This window comes from Agelaius tricolor, unplaced genomic scaffold, assembly GCF_023055355.1.
Source record: "Agelaius tricolor isolate 1412-34295 unplaced genomic scaffold, bAgeTri1.0.p SCAF_5, whole genome shotgun sequence".
NCBI lineage: Eukaryota > Metazoa > Chordata > Aves > Passeriformes > Icteridae > Agelaius > Agelaius tricolor.
In genome coordinates this window covers 30,574,116-30,591,398 of record NW_027269265.1, presented here as the reverse complement: position 1 = coordinate 30,591,398, position 17,283 = coordinate 30,574,116, and the positions used below count along the sequence as shown (strand labels likewise).

The 17,283-nt window shown below is 40.0% G+C and overlaps 1 protein-coding gene across 9 annotated transcripts in view; it reads left to right on the top strand.

Annotated features, from left to right (window-relative positions):
- The window catches only part of MEIS2 (Meis homeobox 2), a 174,601-nt gene that overhangs the window by 152,203 nt on the left and 5,115 nt on the right, over positions 1-17,283 (top strand). For 3 of the 9 annotated variants that reach the window (XM_071427013.1, XM_071427008.1, XM_071427010.1), the window contains 2 exons: positions 15,815-15,873; positions 17,267-17,283. The exon at positions 17,267-17,283 is cut by the window's right edge and continues 73 nt beyond it. In XM_071427013.1, coding sequence (XP_071283114.1) covers positions 15,815-15,873; positions 17,267-17,283 — 76 coding nt within the window. Of the gene's footprint in view, positions 1-6,322; positions 6,393-15,814; positions 15,955-17,245 lie in introns of those variants that run through there. The other 6 variants (XM_071427004.1, XM_071427012.1, XM_071427005.1 and 3 more) reach the window with 3 other exon arrangements.

Sequence of the window (17,283 nt, the reverse complement as noted above, 5' to 3'; positions counted from 1 at the left end):
GGGGATTTTTTAATAAATATTGCAGACATTCATCAGAACTACATTGACATCTTCTGTTCCAAAGTGTAGCTGTGTTGTGATGATTCTCAGAGAAAATGATTTAGATGTTAAAGGATACACAGTCTATTCAAACAGAAAAGAACTCAAGAACTGAAAGTATCACTTTAAAATACTGTGGAAAGCTTCACACTAATGACTATTAGAGTTAAAATTACTGATGAGATGGAACAAGCCACAGCTGCAGCTACTGCAGATTGCTTGGCTAACAAACTTACAGTAAACAGAGTATTCTCTAAATGAAGTTCATGTTTAGTATCATTTTATATATATGGGTTTATAACCTGGCAAACAAAATTGGCAGTGAACCCAGAGCAACATTAATCTATCACACATTCTTAAGTATGAGTTTTACTTCTTGATACTCCTCACACATTCATTCCCACTGTCCCAAACCCACTTTTTCTCACACCTCCAATGTCCACCCCTTTTTCTATGTCCACTTCAACAAAACATCTCTTTTGCTTCTGCCTTCATCTCTTCCCGCCTTGACAATTGTAGTCCCCTTCTCCCAGGACTCTAAGCCATAGTATATCCCCCCTTAATGTATCAAACGCTGGTGCTTAACACACACATCAAAAAAAAAAATCACCTCCTACTTCAGGCACTTTAGGCAACCTTCCTCCCTCCTGTTCTGGATCAATTTCAAAATTGTCTTAAAAAAAATGTTGAAACATACTTCAACATAGATGTCTCTTTTTTCCCCCCCATTGTCCTCTTTTCTCACTTGGTCTAGTGCTGTCCTCCCCTCAATTCAACAATCTCAGTTGAAAAATACTTCCTTTCTACCATAGCTCCTATCTGAAGAGCCTTTCTGTATCATTAGCTAGCCATATATTTTCTCCTTTGCCTGTACATACCTCTTAATTTCTCTCCATGGAAACTGGTTTGGGACAGCGTTCATGAAGAAGATTAATACTGTATGGCATGCTTAAGCAGTTATTATAGGTCTGTGCTATATTGGAAAAAAAAAAAAAAAGCATGATCTTGGTAGCACTTGGAATAAATTTGGCAGAAGGATTAAATAGGGCATTTTGGTCTGGATGCAAAACATGCCCAAAAAGATTTTCTCTTTTCAATTTTTATCTGTTTTTTTACTACACTTGAAAATGAAGTGTAGGCACCCATCTTAGCTGCACATTTTTGCATTAGATTTGTCCTAGCAATCAGGTACATGGAACTGTGAAATTTGTGGAATTTCACATTATGATATTTTCATATTTGTTCTTTTATAGACCCTGGTTTCTCAAACTAAAGGAATACAGGTCCTCTAGATTTTTTTTTAATTTTTTTTTTTTTTTTAACCGGGAACACATATTATCAGGCATCAAAAATTAGGCAGCTAACTGGACTACTCATTGATTAAGTGACATACATAAAATACAGGTGATTTTCCAACTCAGGCTTCTGTCAAAACCCATTTGGAGCGCTAAATTTTTCTTTGCCTATTGACCACTATATTTGTTTTTATTTATTTCACTGACTCAAAGAGCTAATGCACTTCCTAAACATGTCCGAGAACTCAGGTGAGACACCACAGGCTATGATGTCTTAGGCTAGAATTTACTAGAATTAAAACATATGTGGCATTACTAGGGTCTGCTAAACTTTATGTGATTTATGAAGATATAATGCATAGCTTTTTTCATTACGATGTTGCTAAAAGTTTTGTGGATGATACTATAGTCACACTGGAAAGACTGATTATAACTACTGGGGAAGAATTAAGAAAAGGAAATGGAAACTTAATTCTCTTTTACTAGTCAATCTGAATGGGTTTCTGCATTTGTAGTTTGTAAGTTTTCTTCAGCTTGGACAATGAATTAAAATAAAAACATTGCTTTTGTTCTATTTATAGTTAATTTCTTATCAAATTAATTTTTAAATTCTTATGCATGAAAGTACGATGCTGAACTATTTCATTTGAAGATGCTGCCTGTGAATTTGGTGCATTTTTTTTCTTTTTTCCCTGACTTTTTTTTTTGTTTGTTTGTTTCTTTTACATAATATTTCTATTGACCTTAAATTTTGTGTTTCTTTCAATGGTTGGTTAAAGATGCTGTAAAACTTGGCTTGAGCTTCTTATGAAAGTTTTATTATAATATTGGGTTATGGACTAATTAAACCATAATAAAAGACCTGTGTAGTATATTTTAAAAAATATTTCCTCATTAATATATATGTATCTGTTAGATATGCATCACATTCGAGTTGCATATGAGTGTCAAGCACAAACCCTGAAATCTTCAGTTTAAGTTTTGCAACCTCTGAATTTTCCAGCATCATCTAGTTGCTATCTAGTCCCAAGAAGCTTAAGAACTTTTAGTCTACACACACTTTTTTCCACTGGTGAGCATGCACAAATCTACTTAGAATGGGATATAATTGAGAAATCTGGAACTGTAGCTCTAGCAGTACCATAAAGTGAGATATTGCTCTGTCCATGGTTATTTTATTATATAAAGGACCTCCAGGACAGAATAGGAACACAAATACGTATACAATGACAAATGGGCAGTAACCTGTTCCACAGCAACACAACTTTCAACACAAAATCAGCCTTGCCTCAAGGGCCAAACTTCCCCAAGGGCCAAACTCAGCCAAAGTTCTTGTCGTACATCAGCCATACCAAGCTTTACACAAAAGAGTCAAATGGGGTAGAGGGAGTGCTATCCTCAATGGCTCAATGGCTAGAAAATTCACTTGTTAAATAAAATATATGTTTGCAGGTCTTCTCTTCATCTTGATTTAAATCAATGTCTTAACTGTTCCAATTGAGTTGAGTTTCTCAGTCAATGGGCTATTGAACATAATGCTTCATCTTTACTCTTCTTCACTATCATGCCTTTGTTGTTCCCAGTTATTTTGTGTATGTAATGACTAGTCACTAGAACAAAATTAATTAAGAACATGGGCTTGACTGTACAGCCTCTTGGTTAAGGCTCCAACTTCAGATGTGTGAAAGTTAAGTGCTGGTTAATTATGGCTGTAAAATTGCTTAATTCGGGTGGAACATCTTCAGAACATGAACTGAAAGGACTTTGTTTACTGTAATGACTCTGTGCGTGATTCAGATACTCTTTTAGAATGTGATGGACCCATGCTCATGTCTGTGTTCCAAATCAAGCAGGATAGGGAGGTAAAACTTGATCTCCTTCTTTCCAGATAAACAGTAAAATAATAATGGTGTCAGCTAAAAAGGAAAGATATTTATCTCTGTTATTATAAGGGCAAAAAGGCCTGTCCTAAGATGTCTGTCTTAGGAAGGTGTCTATCATAGGAATCCTGACAGGACATGAGTGTCTAAGAGACACTCAGAGACTGAGGATGGTTACTGCAGAAAGTAACTGACTGTTAGGAAACACAAATATACAGCAGTAGAAATGATGGTGGGATGGGATATTAAAAAGTAGAAATCTACATGCCTAAAGAATTTAGGCATTTTCAGTGTTAAGTGAAGGCTTTTTTTTTTTTTTTACCAAAGAAATGTAGTTAGGTATCTAAGTCCACCTTCTGGTGATTCCTGGAACATCTAAGCAGGGACAGAAAATTTCTTGAGAGCAGATCACCTACAATTTAGGCATTAATGGCGACACCCATTTGCTATTATTGCCTTCTAACTCAGAAATTCACTGAACAATTGGGATAAGATTTACAGATCCTTTGATGATCTTGATAACAGAACTTGATAATTTTGAAAACTTGCCTTATACATTTGAGTACTTGACCATTACCAGTTTTGTGGGCTCAAATGCAGGTTTATATACATATTCTTAGATGCCTTTACCCCTACGCAGTGTAGGAACAATTAGTGAAATTCTGAAAATTAAGCCTCAACATCGTATCAGTCAGAACAGTCAGAGCTAATATTGAAATCCATCAGCAACCAGTTATTAAAATTATGTAAGATCACACACAGTTTCCAAACTGCTCTCATAAAGAAAGAAAGGTAAATATTAGATAGGTTATATAGATTGGGTTTAATTTCATGACAAGTATCTCAATTGTATGCAAAATATGAGATAGTGGAACACAGTACAGAACTAGCCAGTTTTGACTGAAGAAATACAATTCAAGTTCCTTTCTGTGGTAGGATTTAATTTTCAAATGAGCTTTTTTAAAAAAACATTAAGAAAAACATCTCCAGCTACCCATCCTTTAATAGAAGAAAGAAAAATACATTAGAAGAGCTCCCTTTAGCTGGGAAAGCCATGTTGCACAGGCTTCTCCAATGCTCTGCTCTGCCCATAAGCCAGCTGAGTACTGAAATCAGGAGAACCCAGCCTTTCAAATGTTTTAGAAAGAGCAAACCTTCAAGGTTTCAGTCCTTTCTTGTTCAGAAGACAGAAGCTTGTTCAAAAGAGCAGAAAGATAAGAAATGGTATAACATTCACATATATGTCCATCTAGGACCCTTGCAGAGCACCAGCAAGATTTATCACTGACTTGCAAGTTGTATGTTGCCATTATCTCTGGGGAGCCAACAAGGTAGGCTAGGGAGCAAGACTGAGCCCTGGAGAGAGGAAGGTCAGAAAATATGAGAGCCTGGAATGTGGAGTGATAGGCTGAGGAAACAGCTCCACAGAAATTTTCAGTTTTTCCATCCCAAACCATTTGGCTTACAACTAAGACACAAGCACCCATGAAATATACTCATATGTAACAAACTCTTTAAAATGTTTTAAGAACATTTCCCCCTGATTCATGTGGAACACAGAGAACACAAGATGGGATGAGAGATAGCAAAAGTTTCACCAGTATGACACTGTATATTTACCTCTTCATTTTAGCATTCTTAATATACTTGTCCCACACTTGTTCTGCTACCAACTCATCACTGTGAAGCATGTGAAGCATGTATTCCATAACATGGCTGCAGTCTCATGGTGTGTATGGTGTTGACACATCTTTAACTACTAAGACATTAGACCCTCTGGTTTGATGAAGTCTTGCCACTGGTATTGTGAAAACATTTAACATCTGTATCTACAGGAAGAAAGATTTACATAAGCAGAATCTCCAGTACCCAGACAAAGCAAAGAGCAAAACACAAGGCATATCAGCATATAGGTATGACTTACTGAGAGGTTGTTAGGTGTATCCGGATAAGAGCTATAACTTGGGAAAGGGGGAGATGTATTTACACATAGTGTATTATTTATGCCCATTACTTCTAATTGACTAACTAGTTCTCTTTCCTCTCACGTATACTTTAGTACCCACCAACCAAAGAAAGATGTCTACAGCTAAATATCTGCCAATTATTATGGACTTTTGCTTAATATTCTATTGTTACACTGACAGCACAGTTTTTAATATATCATTTTATACTATCCTGTACATCATCATTTTCCTGCCTCCCTTAGGGCTCTGGCTGTAATAGCTCTTATTTATTTGCACAAGCTAACATATATGCAAAAGATCTTGTAGTCATGATGTCGCCCCCACCACCCTCACCTCTTCCCATCTTTGTTTTTCTAACCCTTTTTCATCTGTTTTTAAAGTTACAGTATAAAGAAATGTGAACACAGCATGTGTGTGGACACAAACCAGGGTCAAACACAGCTTCTCTCCTCTTCAGCAGCATTATACTGCAGCCTTTTACTGTGTCCCATAGGTTTGGGGTTTTAGCTAATAAACTTGAAAACAGATCATAAGGGAAATAAAGGAAAACCCTCTTGCTATACCAATGGGTGACCAACAGCCTGTGTAGTAACAAATCACCTCACAGAATCTGCTCAGCATCTTCTAAGAGAACGAATGGAGCTTTGACTCTGGGCTGGCAGTGCTGCAGTCTGGTTAGCTGCATCAAATGCTATTTCTTACTGAGTTCTTGTTCCACCAAATGCTTTTTTTGAGGAGAATCTGCAGCAGTATAAGCTGGAGGTGCTTGCAAGTGCATCACTATGTTTGAAACAGAACAGACATCTTTAGGATCCTAGTTTTCAAACTTTCAGTAGTGTGTTTCGATAAATATATTTTGGCTGTGTTTTTTTTTTTTTAAGTGGGCTCTTTGGATCCAATTTCTTGACATTCCCTGGTTGACAGGTAGAAAAATACACTTTTTTTTTCCTTCAGATTTTAATAACAATGAAAGAGTGTACACGCTTCGTGGTCAAGACAGGACAGTGGGTACAAAAAATAGTTATCTTAAGGCAAAATTTACTGTTAGGGAAAATGGAACATTCCTTCTGAACTCACAAACTGGTAGTGCATGTGCAGGTTGGTTGTAGATGGTTGCTACAATAAGGCTTCTTTCATACAGGTGTGTTTATGCCCCAGGCTTGCTGGCCACAGTCCATTCCATTTACAGAAGCTGAATTAAACAATAACTACCGCATTGCAAAAAGAAGAAGGGAAAAAAAAAAAGGTGAGCGTCAAAGGAGATGCCTGAGAGCTTTGTTAGGGCCAAGAAAAACCCTGTTGCAGTTGTCAGAGCTTGTTGATGTTGCAGAGAATGGCACTTTTTTTTTTTCTGCTGGATTTTGTGGTTCTGCCTTAGGAAAGAAAGTAAAATAGAACGGAAGAACAAAGTCCTACTCTATAAATCAGCAGCTGCTCCTTGCCAGATCAAAGGAGTGACATTTTTGCTCCTGGACTACTTGTCCACTTTAGGTGCTTGACAGACAGCTAACAGCTGGCCTGTTACATAGTATAGGAGAGTTGGGCTACATCTTCTTCAGAGTAGATGACAAGCTAATCAGAGATACCCATAGCACAGGACATGTGAATGCACCTTGATCTCTTCAAACATACCCACTACATAATTGCTAAACACCTTTATGCATTTTTGGCAAGTTGCTACTTAGGTAGTTTCCACTGAAAGGTAAAAGGGAGAATTAGTGCCTTAATCTTATTTGATCAGGGAAGTTAAACAGATGTTAAATTTGTTGACAACTCTCCTTTTCAGTCAATTTAGAATTTATTTTAAAAAATTAATATGTTAAATATCGATAAGTTTAAAAATAGATGTAAAGTACTTGAATGTGATATTATTCAAAAACTACACTTTGCTTGGGTTTTTTTTTAAAGTTACCTAAAATGAGGTACCTCAACTCCTGATTGCGTTCTCAAGACTTGGAGCCTAATTAGTTTTGAAAATCTTTTCCTAGGAATTTAAGATGACAAATTAACACATCTTTAAATGCATGAGTTACTTAAGATTTCAGAGGAGATTTGTTTTCTACCTTTAACATGAGTTTCTAAATGCTAGCAAATCAAAGAGCATGCCAAATTAGCTAAAATTGTATTTAGCATCTCCACAAGACGTATGTATACAAACATGGAATTTTAACGTCAGTAGTAAAAATTTCAAAGTAATTCAGTTTCTAGTTGATTCCCATCTGCAATAAATCAAGCACAGGATGAGGTTAAATGCTACGGCTTGTGTCTATTGACTTCACATTTTATCTGTAAGATATGAATAGCTAAGGAAGTATGTCTGTTTGTCTCCTCCCTTCCTTTCAAGTATCTTTAAAAGATCATTTTTACGATGCGTGGTTAAAAAAAAAAAAAAACTTATATGAGCAAGCTGACGGCACTGTCAAAAGAGAAACAGCCTCCTCCGGCATGTGTTCTGTGGTTTCAGGTGGCATGCACCAAAAGGCGCTCGTTTCCCACCAGGAGCCAAGGGGGAATACGTGATGATACTTTTCCAATTAGACTGAGGTTTGCTGGAACCTCGTGAGGAAAACTGTGCCCACCCGCGGCAGTGGTGTGCGCGGAGCGGCGCTCCCCAGGCACACTCGCCAGGCACACTCCCGAGGCACACTCCCCAGGCACACTCCCCAGGCACACTCCTCAGGCACACTCCCCAGGCACACTAGAAGCACACACTCCGCAGGCACACTCCCGAGGCACACTCGCCAGGCACACTCGCCAGGCACACTCCCCAGGCACACTAGAAGCACACTCCCCAGACACACTCCGCAGGCACACTCCCGAGGCACACTCGCCAGGCACACTCCTCAGGCACACTCCTCAGGCACACTCCCGAGGCACACTCGCCAGGCACACTCCTCAGGCACACTCCCGAGGCACACTCGCCAGGCACACTCCTCAGGCACACTCCCGAGGCACACTCGCCAGGCACATTCCCCGCCCAGCGTACCGGGCAAAGGCGGGCCGGGCCATGGCGCGGCCCGGCTCCGCGGGGGCAGCGGCACCCCCGGCCCGGCAGTAGTGCTCTGGCCCCACCTCATGGCGCCCTGCTGCACAGCGGGAGGCCTCCCCTGGGGCCACCCAGGCTAGACCTCGAGGCCAGCCTAGTTCTGCGGCCGGGAGGCATAGCTGTTGCCGGGCCAGCGCTGCTGTTGCCGACCCCATGGAACGGCTGGATGCGGCCTTGGCGCGGGGCTATCAGGGCTGCGGGCTGTGAGGGCTGTAAGGACTGCGGGGCTGTGAGAGCTGCGGGGCTGTGGGGGCTGTGAGGGCTGCGGGGCTGTAAGGGCTGCGGTCTGTGAGGGCTGCGGGGCTGTGAGGGCTGCGGGCGCGGGCCGGCGATGGTGCGGGTGCCGGCTTGGTGGGGAGCCCCAAACTGCGGCTGGAGCCTTTCCTTCCCTGCCGGAGAAGGCCCCGCGCACAAACCCCTGCTCCGGGGCGAAGGCAGGGCGGCTGCCCCGGGTTGTGCTGCTTTGAGGGTGCTCCCCGTGACAGCCCTCACGGCTTTCTGGGTAGAGCCAAATCGTTTCTCCGTGCTCCCAAGGAGTAATCTGGTAACCTAGAGTTACACGAGGTGGATTTTCCTCTGAGGTGAATAGGTGCGCGTCTTGCCAATTCTCATGATTTTATCGCAAGGCTCAAGTTGTTTCATGTTAATTCGAGGTCCCAGCTCCAGGAGACAATGGTTATGTGAGAATCTTATCAAGTAAGTTTCTAGATCTTGTGGCTGAGAAGAGCGTTTTAAAAATGTGGCGCAATGACTGAAAAACTCACAAAGTAAACACTGGGAAGAGTGCTGTTTAAATTCCTGATTTTTTTAGGACAGTCTCACAGTTACAGGACGAGAAAAATCATGATTTCCAACAATTGGCAGCTCCAAATGGCAAGACCTATTTTTAGGAAGTCGACCGTAAACATGGAAGATGCGGCAGAAGTCTTTGGGATGGTTAGCACCTGCCTCAGGCTGCCTCAGGCACGCAGTTAAGTTGTTCTCTGTCATCTTCTGGAGTCTTCACCAAGTCGATGGTGACTTAGGTCCTTTGAATCACACCTTTGACAGATGTGAGGTGTCTGAATAAGCTTTAGAAAGTCAGTGTAAAAAGTCCTTAACCCCCCCTTCTCTAACAAGGCTGTCCAAAACTAGGTGAGGCTTTGCCAGGGAATAAACCGACCTGTCCCTCCTGCTTCCTCTCAAAAGCAATTGCATAACTGACTCCATTTCTTAATATTCATGACTTAGGGAAGCCTTATTTAGATGGCTCATTTCCAGGTGACTAAGTCAGCTTTTTTAATTTCCTATAAGGAATGCTGCAAATATGAGTTGGTAACCAGGTGTGGCATAGATTCAGTGAAGCATAAACAAGGGCTTTTTCAACTATTTTTGTACATACACATACTGCCTAAACCTAATTCTGTCAATTTAGAATACATAGTGGAGGGAGAAGTTAAATAAACTAAGATAAATAAATTTTACTTACTCAGATTAAAGGTTAGGTGATAGACAAAGACTGCTGTAAAGGCAGGGGGTGGATATTGATAAAAGTGTTGCTGCAAATTAGTCTTTTCTAATGCATTCTTTCAGAGTGCTCTGAGCAGCTCATGACTTTTAAAATTATTTTTTCTGCTTGGCAAAGAAGTAATTTTCTAGGTTACTTAGGAAAACATATTTTGTGACTAGTTCATTGGTTATTTTCCCTTCAAAATTAGGGCACTCTTGGGCAGCAAGGGATCAGTGTAGCATATGCGCTTGAGCTAAACACTGACATGTGCATAGTCCAAAGACTGAAATATCATTTAGGCAAGGATTTATTTCCCCATCCAAGGTGAAAACACTTGGATTACTCTTTAGAATGCATTCTTAGACTCTTACTCAGCAAAAACATTGAAGCAGGTGCTTAGACCCCATTTATTCTTCAAGCTCAGCTCCCATTTGTGGAGATTTAATAAGAGTTGAGCTTCTCATCTGCACTTGGCAGGTTTATGAAAAATCTTGCAAGACTGTTCCCCTGGGCACCTAAAAAGTTTTTAAAATTATTTTTTTTATTCAGATGGCAGCAAACAATTCTGACTCCAAATTAGTGTTACTATTGTCATTACTTGTATTTTTATTATTTCTGTGACTAAGTCTGTGACAGTGTTCATTCAGTACTTCTGTCCTTTGCAAGTCTAAGAGCAGAAGTGTCTTGGGCTAAAAGTGAGTCAACACGTTCCTTGTCATTAATTCTTCTAAAGAACTGATTGTGAATTCATCTCACAAATTTGTTTATTTCTCTGGTTTTCACATAAAGAATTGAGAACCGATTTATGCAGTGGCTGGTTTGTTAAATAAATTCAATATTTTAGCACCTCATTTTCTGGGATGGATATTTTAAGTGGAAATCCAGATTGAAGACTGACACTGAAGTTTTGCGTTGTACATGGTGGCTCCATGTTGTTCCTCAGTTTCTCATGGGGAGCAGTCTACGCTGCTGGGGCGAGAATGGTTCAGTTTGGCACCAGTTCATCTCAGAGAAAATATTAGACATACAGACAAGTGATGGGAGTTAAATATCACTCTCTGCTTGAGTTCAGATTAAGCCCCCAGTTGGGAACGAGTTATAGTTTCCTGACCATTCATGTACTCTATCCTTCTGAACAAGACCTGTTGTGACCCTACATCCTTACAGTGAATTTTCCATTAAAGCCATAAAGTAAAGCTGGAGATTTCTGATTCTGATTGCCAATCAGTACAGTCACTAACAGTTCATTTCAAGAACTGCTCTTAAGCAGATTCAGTTATGGTGCGGTCACGGTGCTTCAAAATATATGTACACTATGTATAAAAAAGACAGTGGAAACAACAATAAAATTATTTTTGAGTGTGCCAGATTAGAAGAAGCAGATTAAGAGATCACTATTTGCTATTTATTGCCTTTGCACTTTGCAGAAATATGTCTCTATGATTTTATCAGAACATTATTTTATTATAAGAATAAAATGTATTATGCAAATTTGAGTTTAACATTATTTTATATGACTTGAGATAAAATATGATAAATATATAAAGAAGATTAATTACAGGACTTCCTATAAAGTACAGAATGCATATTTATTTTGGACAAAGAAAACCAAGTCTCTGTTTGAAGAGATGTGATTAAATGCATATATTTAGATTATATTGTCATGCTAATTATCGATGGTAGAAACCAATTAGGACCAGTGCTACCAAATCACCAGACTACATTGCATATTCACTAGTGCACCTTTATTGCACTACTGGGTTTTGCTGTAAGCCGATAAAAGTGAAATGCCTTGCTTTAAAAGTCCACGTTCTTGTACATTTTGAGCCAGATTTTGTTCATTTGTACTTTCATGAACTGTCCCGCAAAAGTAACCAGAACTACTTGTGTGAGAAAGACAGACTCTGGCTATAGGAAATAGATGTGGCTGCTTTAGCTAGCAATTAAAGAAAAAATACAAGATGCAAAAAACCTTTCGATTCAAATGGCTATTATGTGAATAAGCAAGGTTGGTAATCTGTCATTTGCAAAATGCTGGGAATGAGTTTTTTATTGAGCCTGCTATGTCAATGACATGTATTTCTCAACATTACACACCTCATTTATCATTCTGGAATGAGGACCAAATACCATATGAATGTAGAGTTTGTGAAGGTATTGCCTCACAGCCCTGGAGGCTGATGACCCCTCTTTATCTACGCAGCAGGTAAGGCACAAACAGTGGCAATGTGAGCTCTCTTTGCAGTCCCCTGCCAGTGTGCCTGACTGTTAAGCTGGGGGAACAAAGGAAAGATAGCATATGGATAGCAGATTGTAGGAGCGCTGAAAGAGGACTGAGGAAATCTATGTTGGGTGTGTGGCTCTGCCAAAGATCTCTTGTATGACTTTGGCCTTGTCACTTAATCTCCTTCTGTCTCTGTTCCCCTCCGCAAACAGGGAGAAGGCGTCTCTCCTCTCCCCCAGGCTTTGCCTGGAAATCTGTTCAGACTGAGTTCTCTTGGACAGTGTGCTTGTGAAGCATGGGGTGGAGTAAGACTGAGCTTCATTGGGTCCTCTAACTGCTGCTCTCATCCAAATAATAGGAATTACTATTAACAGCAGAGAAACAAAGAAGTCCATGTCTTTTTGATAGATTTTACTCATCTTTTAAGGCCATTCAATCTTTGGCCTCTGGGTGAAGGGTATGAACAAGGTAAGCAATTAGTGTCAGGAGCAGAGCTGTGAATTCTTCTTTTATAGGGTTCCAGATAATGCTGAAAACAGTGGCATTGGTGTTCTCTTTTTTCACCTGTCTCTTAATGCCTTTTGAAGACATTTGTGCCTAAATAACATCAGTGTTTCTGCAGCACAAACTGAAGTGCTGTGTGAAAGGCTGTATTTTGCTTTACTTAGGCCCTGGATATGGCTCTCTGAGGGATTCAAAAACAGCCCTCAAAAAACGTAAAGGCTAGGGCAGGGACTCTGTTTTCTACGTCTCTATTATGCACTGTGCATATTTATGGGGCAGTATAAGGAATAAATAATAATGCACAAACACTGCATTCTATGCCCTTGTCTACCAATTGTGCTGATGCATTACATGATGTAGCTACTGCTAGTGAAACTAGGATTCCATTTTTAGCTTCACCTGAAATGTATGTCTGGTTTGCACCTGCAATCTTGCAAATATAAATAATTTCATGTGTCATTTTTCAGACATACCCACTGGTGGGTATAACTGATGCTGTTTATGAACAAGATTTTTCAGAGGAGCGATAGAAATGGAATTTCAAATTTACCTGGATGCCTAAAGCCTGTTCTCCTATGTCTTTTCAAGTATACATCACTGTATCTTCTCTCTAGATGAAGTTGTCGCTGGTCTAGAGGACATTGCTTGCACCTGCTCTTATGCAGATATGCAAAAGAAAAATGGAGAAATAATGAAATCGGAAATCAAACCCAAGAGCTATCACTTTTTTTTTTCTTTCTTTTCTTTTTTTTTGGTAGGAAAACAAATATGGAGTACTCTCTTTTAGGGCTTGAACTCCCATTTCCAAAACAACTGGTGAATTGCCTCTAGGTAGAGTTTGCAGTGAAAGACTGGCTTTATTCACATCAGCAGGATAAAATAAGGCCATGCTCCTCTGGGAGTCAATGGCTGAGCAAGATGGGGTTTTCAACACCCGTCCCAAAGGCTTAGTCTGTGGAGACTATCAGACTATCGAGTATGTAAGGCTGGAGCACAGTATCCCAATCTCTGTGCTCAGAGGTAAAGCAGATGTTACCTGAAACCCTTAAGGATGTAGAATTTTCTTAATGCTCTGCCTTGTTGTGCGAGCCCATTGAAAGAACACTTCAGAGGGCACCCATTTCTTACTAATGTAAACTTTCTGAGGAGTATCCAAAGATATGACCTCTGGGTGAACCTTTAACCTTCCCCTTAATTATTTGTTTGAAGACAGTTTGGAGTTCTCCTGCTGAGAGCTGAGGCCCATAATGCTTCGCAGCCCTGTGAGCAAGGGTGTATATGCAGGGAAGTGAAGAGGGACATAAATAAGGGGACCACCAGATGTAAATAATAAAAGTGGTTGGGGTTTAAATAAAAAAAACCGAAATACCAATTTGGTTTTCCTGAAGACTGGCCTGATTGAAGAAAAGGGGTTAGTAAGATGGAAAGTGTGTGCGTGTGTGTGGGGGTGTTTCTGTGATTTTTTACAGGCCTAAATAAGTGTTCATTCCATTCTTTAAAACCTTGCCATCTGTATACACCATTAGAAGCTCATAGGAGAAGAGAAAACAGTCTTATCAGGCTTTCCTGTTAATCTCTATTGGCCTTAACTTTAGCTGATAAAAGGCGTGCTGGATGGAGGAGGTTCAGGTCAGGCTCCATTTGGTCAGCACAGCAACATTACTGGAAAGTAACTCAGCAAATAAGTCCTATCGGGGACCTTTGTCTCTGAGGACGGAAACACACTTCAAAATCACAGAACTGGCAGTGATGCCTTCACTGTGCCACAGTCAGAAGGGAATAAACAAATATATTGACTGTGTCTGAGTTTTATTTTAATAGCTGAAGTCATGACTAATTCTGAGGCAGGATGACATTTCTGACAACCGAATGGTACTTTTCCTAAAGAATAAAGAATGTCTTTTGGATGTAAACAGAAAGATGCAAAAGAGCCCTTTAGTGTTACTTGTAGCATTTATGCATCTGTCTAATGAAATTTCCACCACTGTGATTACAGAAGATGCAATCGAAGGTGTGCCACCGTCCTTTATTATCTGCGAAGGAATTTAACCAGAGGGTGGGAGGGAGTGAGGGAAGCATGACAAAAGGCCTTGCAGAGTTGATGCTATATAAAGGCTAGCAATTTACTAAATGAGCAGATGAACTTAGTTTTCAGTTAGCTGACTGAAAGACTTTGCTAGGCGTTGGATCGGGCCCAATGGCAATTATTGGAGGCTGTTTTGGATGATGGGCATGTTAGTATTTCTGAAGAGGATTAAACGCTAGTATTCGACTTCATTAGCACTCCTTAAGGGTCACCAGGCGAAAGCCTGAGCTGTGAAATAGCACACAAAACCTGCACGAAGGCTCCAAAGTGTTCTCAAACACAAAGAGAAAGGACAAAAACAAGTGTGGCTCCTGAGTGATAGAAAATTGCCCTGTTTTCAAAAATATTTTGTGAATAGGCAAGTTTTGAAATTATTTTAGGGAAATTAATTTAGCTTAGCTTGTGCTGATGTGGATTGCTACGCATTAGCTAATAAGAAATATGCAAGCACTTATTTTTGGATTACTAGCAAAATTAAATCCAGGCTCTGCAGCCAACTAACTGCCTTTACCAGTGCTCAAAAGCCTCGGCAACCACCCCAGTTTGAGATTAAAAAAAAAGGTTATTTTGGGCCTAATATTAACCACATGTACCTGTGACTGGGGGTTTCTAACGAGTTGAAAGGTGCCTGAGTTGAGGGCAGGCAGGCGGTCGCCTTGCACGGGGTGTCCCCGCTTGGACACAGAGGTGGCCCCCAGCTGGCACTGACCTCCAAACGACCCTTGCCTTTACAGGCTCCAACTGCAGGAGTTGTAGAAGAGCAGAAGTCTTTCTGGGCCGGCACTTATTGCTGCTGCGCTGGTGATAAAACTTCAGACAGCCTAATTGATGGCTTTGCTGACCTAACGATACCTTGTGAAAGCACGGAGTGGCAAAGCCTGGTCCTCATTTATGGCCAGCTGCAAGGAGAGCTGGATCCCTAAGATGGAAAGGGGAAAAGAAAGTCTCCCAGTCTGTGAACTTTAACCAGGATCTGAGCCACTTAGAAGAAGTTAAAGAAACAATTGTCTTTTAACACAAGTTTTCGGTCACATTTACTTGTTCAAAGCCTTCTGGCAAATCCAGCTTTAAGCTGGCTAGTAAGATAAGCGTGTTACCAGTTACAATTTCTGAGCACTTAGAGGAAAATCCTTTTAAGTGAAATTATACTCTTTTTAAAAAGCAACGTGAAGCAAAACACATTTCCACAGCACGCTAAAATCCTGTCACTTTTAAAGCAGAGGTGTTCTCAAAACAGAGAAGCAAGCTGATGAAAGGACTTCTATTCTTTGTATTCTGTTGCAGGTTTATTAATGCCAGAAGAAGAATAGTACAGCCTATGATTGACCAGTCAAATCGAGCAGGCAAGTTCCAAGTAGTATCTGTATTCAAGTCCCACAGGCGCAAATCCTCATCAAGTTATTCTTCAGGAGTCCCATCACCTGGTAAATAAATGCTTCAACCAGGCATTCTGGGAGATTATTTTTTTTTCTTATGTCCCCAGAATTCCGCTGTAGGAAGCAACTTCACTAATTGGTGCTAATTGGAGATTTCCCACCCTGACTCTACTGAAAATGCTTTTTATTTTCTCTCTGAATTGGTAATTGGGTACAAGTAGTAGTGCCACAAGCAGTTTGTTTGACTGTGAGCTCTTGAATTACTCATTGCTTGTCTGCATCCAATCAGCAGGACAATCTCATTTTCTTGCTACCCACAACTCCTTGGTGTATGCATTGCTTTTACTTCTGGAAGGCGAGCTGTAAAACTCATTGTATCCATTCATTTGCTTTGACTATTCACAATACGCTACTAATGTGGCATGGTACTATACTGCCAAAAAAATATTAAAAGATTATTACTTTTGTTTAAGAATGCACTAGATATGCTCCCAGTGAAACATATGATTTTTATAACAATACCTTTTCTACATTTCTATTAAAGCATTTAGAATATGTAACACTTTACACAACAACTGGTACCATGTTAATCATTCCACGTTCTAATATGCATTTCCTCAGCATATTAGGGAGTTGTGGTTTCCTAACATGAGGTTATGGGATAAAACTGTTCTCCATGTGGTGATGACTGTTGTCACTAACAAGGGCTTTAACTTGATGGTGATTTCGCCTGCTGCTTCACTTTAAAGGTTTTTGAAAAGGTTATTAAACCTTTGGGAAACTCTTCCCATGTAGCATTAAATTTCTTTTTCATTAACAGGTAAAAAGGGGGAAAACACTAACTCAACTAACCATGCAAAACATTTAGCCAAATGCAGTGTATACATAAATAGGAAAAGCCACATCCAGAATTTCCCTACTCTTTCTAGAGTAGGTGAGAGTAGTTTTATAAGTTTTGTTAAGTTTCATTGTAAATACCCTAATACAAATGCCAGATTCACAACTTTGTGTAATTAGAGAGGAACAGAATAGGTACTTACTTCGTTAAGAAAAAACACATAGCACTTCAACGGGCTTCCACTGTTTTGCATTAAAGGTAAGTAGAGAAACAGATCCTAAGCAAGTGAACTGACTTGACAAACTTGTTTATTGGGCCCCCTATAGCATTTTTATTCTATAGTCCTGGTAACATAATCAGCTCATAAAAAGCACAACCTGAGTTTAAAGTGACAGCCAAGATATTGTATATAGCGTTTCAGTGCTGAAGCTGGAACAATTGCTGATTGTTTGGTATGTCTTCTCTTCTTTCTCCTCTGTGTCCACGATTGACTACAATCAGGTTTTCTTCTTGATCCTTCAGTGAGCCAAGGAGCAGCA